The 2,405-nt window shown below is 42.3% G+C and overlaps 1 protein-coding gene across 4 annotated transcripts in view; it reads right to left on the bottom strand.

Annotated features, from left to right (window-relative positions):
• Nucleotides 1-257: 257 nt before the first annotated feature.
• The window catches only part of LOC132631175 (kinesin-like protein KIN-14O), a 22,326-nt gene continuing 20,178 nt past the window's right edge, over nucleotides 258-2,405 (bottom strand). For 3 of the 4 annotated variants that reach the window (XM_060346770.1, XM_060346772.1, XM_060346773.1), the window contains 2 exons: nucleotides 1,184-1,279; nucleotides 258-1,098 (listed from right to left, as the gene is read on the bottom strand). In XM_060346770.1, coding sequence (XP_060202753.1) covers nucleotides 574-1,098; nucleotides 1,184-1,279 — 621 coding nt within the window. In that variant the 3' untranslated portion in view covers nucleotides 258-573. The remainder of the gene's footprint in view (nucleotides 1,099-1,183; nucleotides 1,280-2,405) is intronic. The other variant, XM_060346771.1, reaches the window with a different exon arrangement.

Below are 2,405 nucleotides of genomic sequence, written 5' to 3'. Positions count from 1 at the left end.
CATAGGGATGGAGGTGGTTATATGGCCAATTGAAATAATAATCTCCGAGTCATATGATTCATTTCGCAGGAGATCTTTATGTTAAGACATAGGAGATCATTAACACTAAAGACATTAGATCTTTGCAGAGCCATGTTCTTCTTTTCAAGTTCTAAGCCATGCAGTACAGCCCTATCAGACCCACTTGTGTTTGTTATGTTAGGAGTATGCCACAAGCCATACAAAGCAAAAAAGTAGTGCAAAACATCCAGATGAAGTTTAAAGAAATAAAAATCTATTTGGCTAAATTAGCCAACTGCAACTCTCATCTGTCTAGTATAAATTTTGTTCTTACGTCTCCTTCAAATTTTCAGGTATGTTTAAGAAAAGGCCAAAATTAATAATTTCATCTTTAACAACTGATACCCCTACGAAAATATAATTGGTACAAAAAAGCGAGCAGTATCTTGCCTATGTCTATAATAAGCATATCATTCAACTTGAGACATGACTATGTTTAATCTTTGGGGTTATCCTTCTCCGTTTTGCTGTGTAAAATCTAACTTCTTACAGCTGCAGACTATTAGCAAGTTATCAGTTTGAGGTTGTGTTCTTATTAACCAAATCAGCACCACTCACGTATCTAGCAAAAAAGGATATCAAACGGAACGGAGCACCAATTAACGGTGCATTAGAGAGGGGAACCTCCTCCTCACCGTGATCCACATTTGCGGCCTCCAAATCTGCTGACTGAACTTCATTCTCGTCTAAAGGTATCTGCACTATTTCATCAGACTCGATTTCTGATGAATTTACATCAATTCTGCTATCTATCTTAGTCACATGCTCATGATCGCTCGCAGCTTTGTCGATGGCGTCTTTTGGAGATTGCAGCGTCTCACCTGACTGCAATACTGCTTTACTGGGCTTAGATTTTGGCTCTGTAGCATAATCAACTTCATGCTCCTGAACAGCTCCAGGCATTTTATGTGACCCAAGGGCTGATTCATTGGCAACACGAGCTGCCTCAGAGCTTCTGGTAATTATATCAGAGCCTAAAAATGAAGATACCTCCATTGGGGGACCTCTTCGTTCGAGCTCCACATATAACTTGTTCACCTAACATAAGAAACTAATGAACATCAATACAGAAGAGGATATCATAATCTAAGATTCTAGCAACAAGAGAATCATAAGCTGAAACCTTTTCCACGAGCTCCGCATTTTTATCAACCAATTTGTCCACCAATGCTTGGGTAGCAACTCCTTCAGAATTCGGATCCCCATTTTCAGGAGTATTCTTCATCAAGACAAAGCAAAAATAGGTTATGGTAACATGTCAATGTGCTTTAAATACAGATTTATCAATAGTCTGTATACATTGTCCATACCAACAACAACAACAACAACAACCCAGTGAAATCCCACAATGTGGAGTCTGGGGAGGGTAGAGTGTACGCAGACCTTACTCCTACCAAGGTAGGACGGCGGTTTCCAAAAGACCCTCGGCTCAATAAAAAGCATAAAAAGAGGTCAGATAAGGCTAAGAAATTCAAAGCGATATGGAAATGCAAATAACGAAAGCGACACAGATAAAATAGGATAATCAAAGTACAGGAAATAACAGATAATAACAGAAATCAGAGCACAAGAAATTATACTGCGATAATGCGACTACTAATAAGGAAGGATAACGAGACTATCTACTAGCCTTCTACCCAAATCTGGGTCCTCCAAACCCTCCTATCTAAGGTCATGTCCTCGGTAAGCTGTAACTGCGCCATGTCATGTCTAATCACCTCTCCCCAATACTTCTTCGGCCTACCCGTACCTCTTCTGAAACCATCCATGGCCAACCTCTCACACCTCCGCACTGGGGCATCTGTGTCTCTCCTCTTCACATGCCCAAACCATCTCAGTCTCGCTTCCGCATCTTGTCATCCACCGAGGCCACTCCCACCTTGGCCCGAATAGCCTCATTCCTAATCCTGTCACTCCTGGTGTGCCCACACATCCATCTCAACATTCTCATCTCGGCAACTTTCATCTTTTGAACGTGAGATATCTTAACTGGCCAACACTCCGCCCCATACAACATAGTCGGTCTAACCACCACTTTATAGAACTTGCCCTTAAGTTGTGGTGGCACCTTTTTGTCACATAGCACTCCGGAAGCGAGCCTCCATTTCATCCACCCTGCCCCAATACGATGTGTGACATCATCGTCAATCTCCCCGCTGCCTTGCATAATAGATCCAAGATACTTGAAACTACTTTTCTTCTGGATGGCTTGGGTACCAAGCCTCACTTCCACGCCAGCCTCCTGAGGTGCTTCACTGAACTTGCACTCCAAGTACTCTGTCTTAGTCCTACTCAGCTTAAACCCTTTAGACTCCAGAGTATGTCTCCAACCCTCCAACTTAGCG

Source organism: Lycium barbarum, chromosome 3 (genome assembly GCF_019175385.1).
Source record: "Lycium barbarum isolate Lr01 chromosome 3, ASM1917538v2, whole genome shotgun sequence".
Lineage (NCBI taxonomy): Eukaryota > Viridiplantae > Streptophyta > Magnoliopsida > Solanales > Solanaceae > Lycium > Lycium barbarum.
This window is presented reverse-complemented; position numbering and strand designations above follow the sequence as displayed.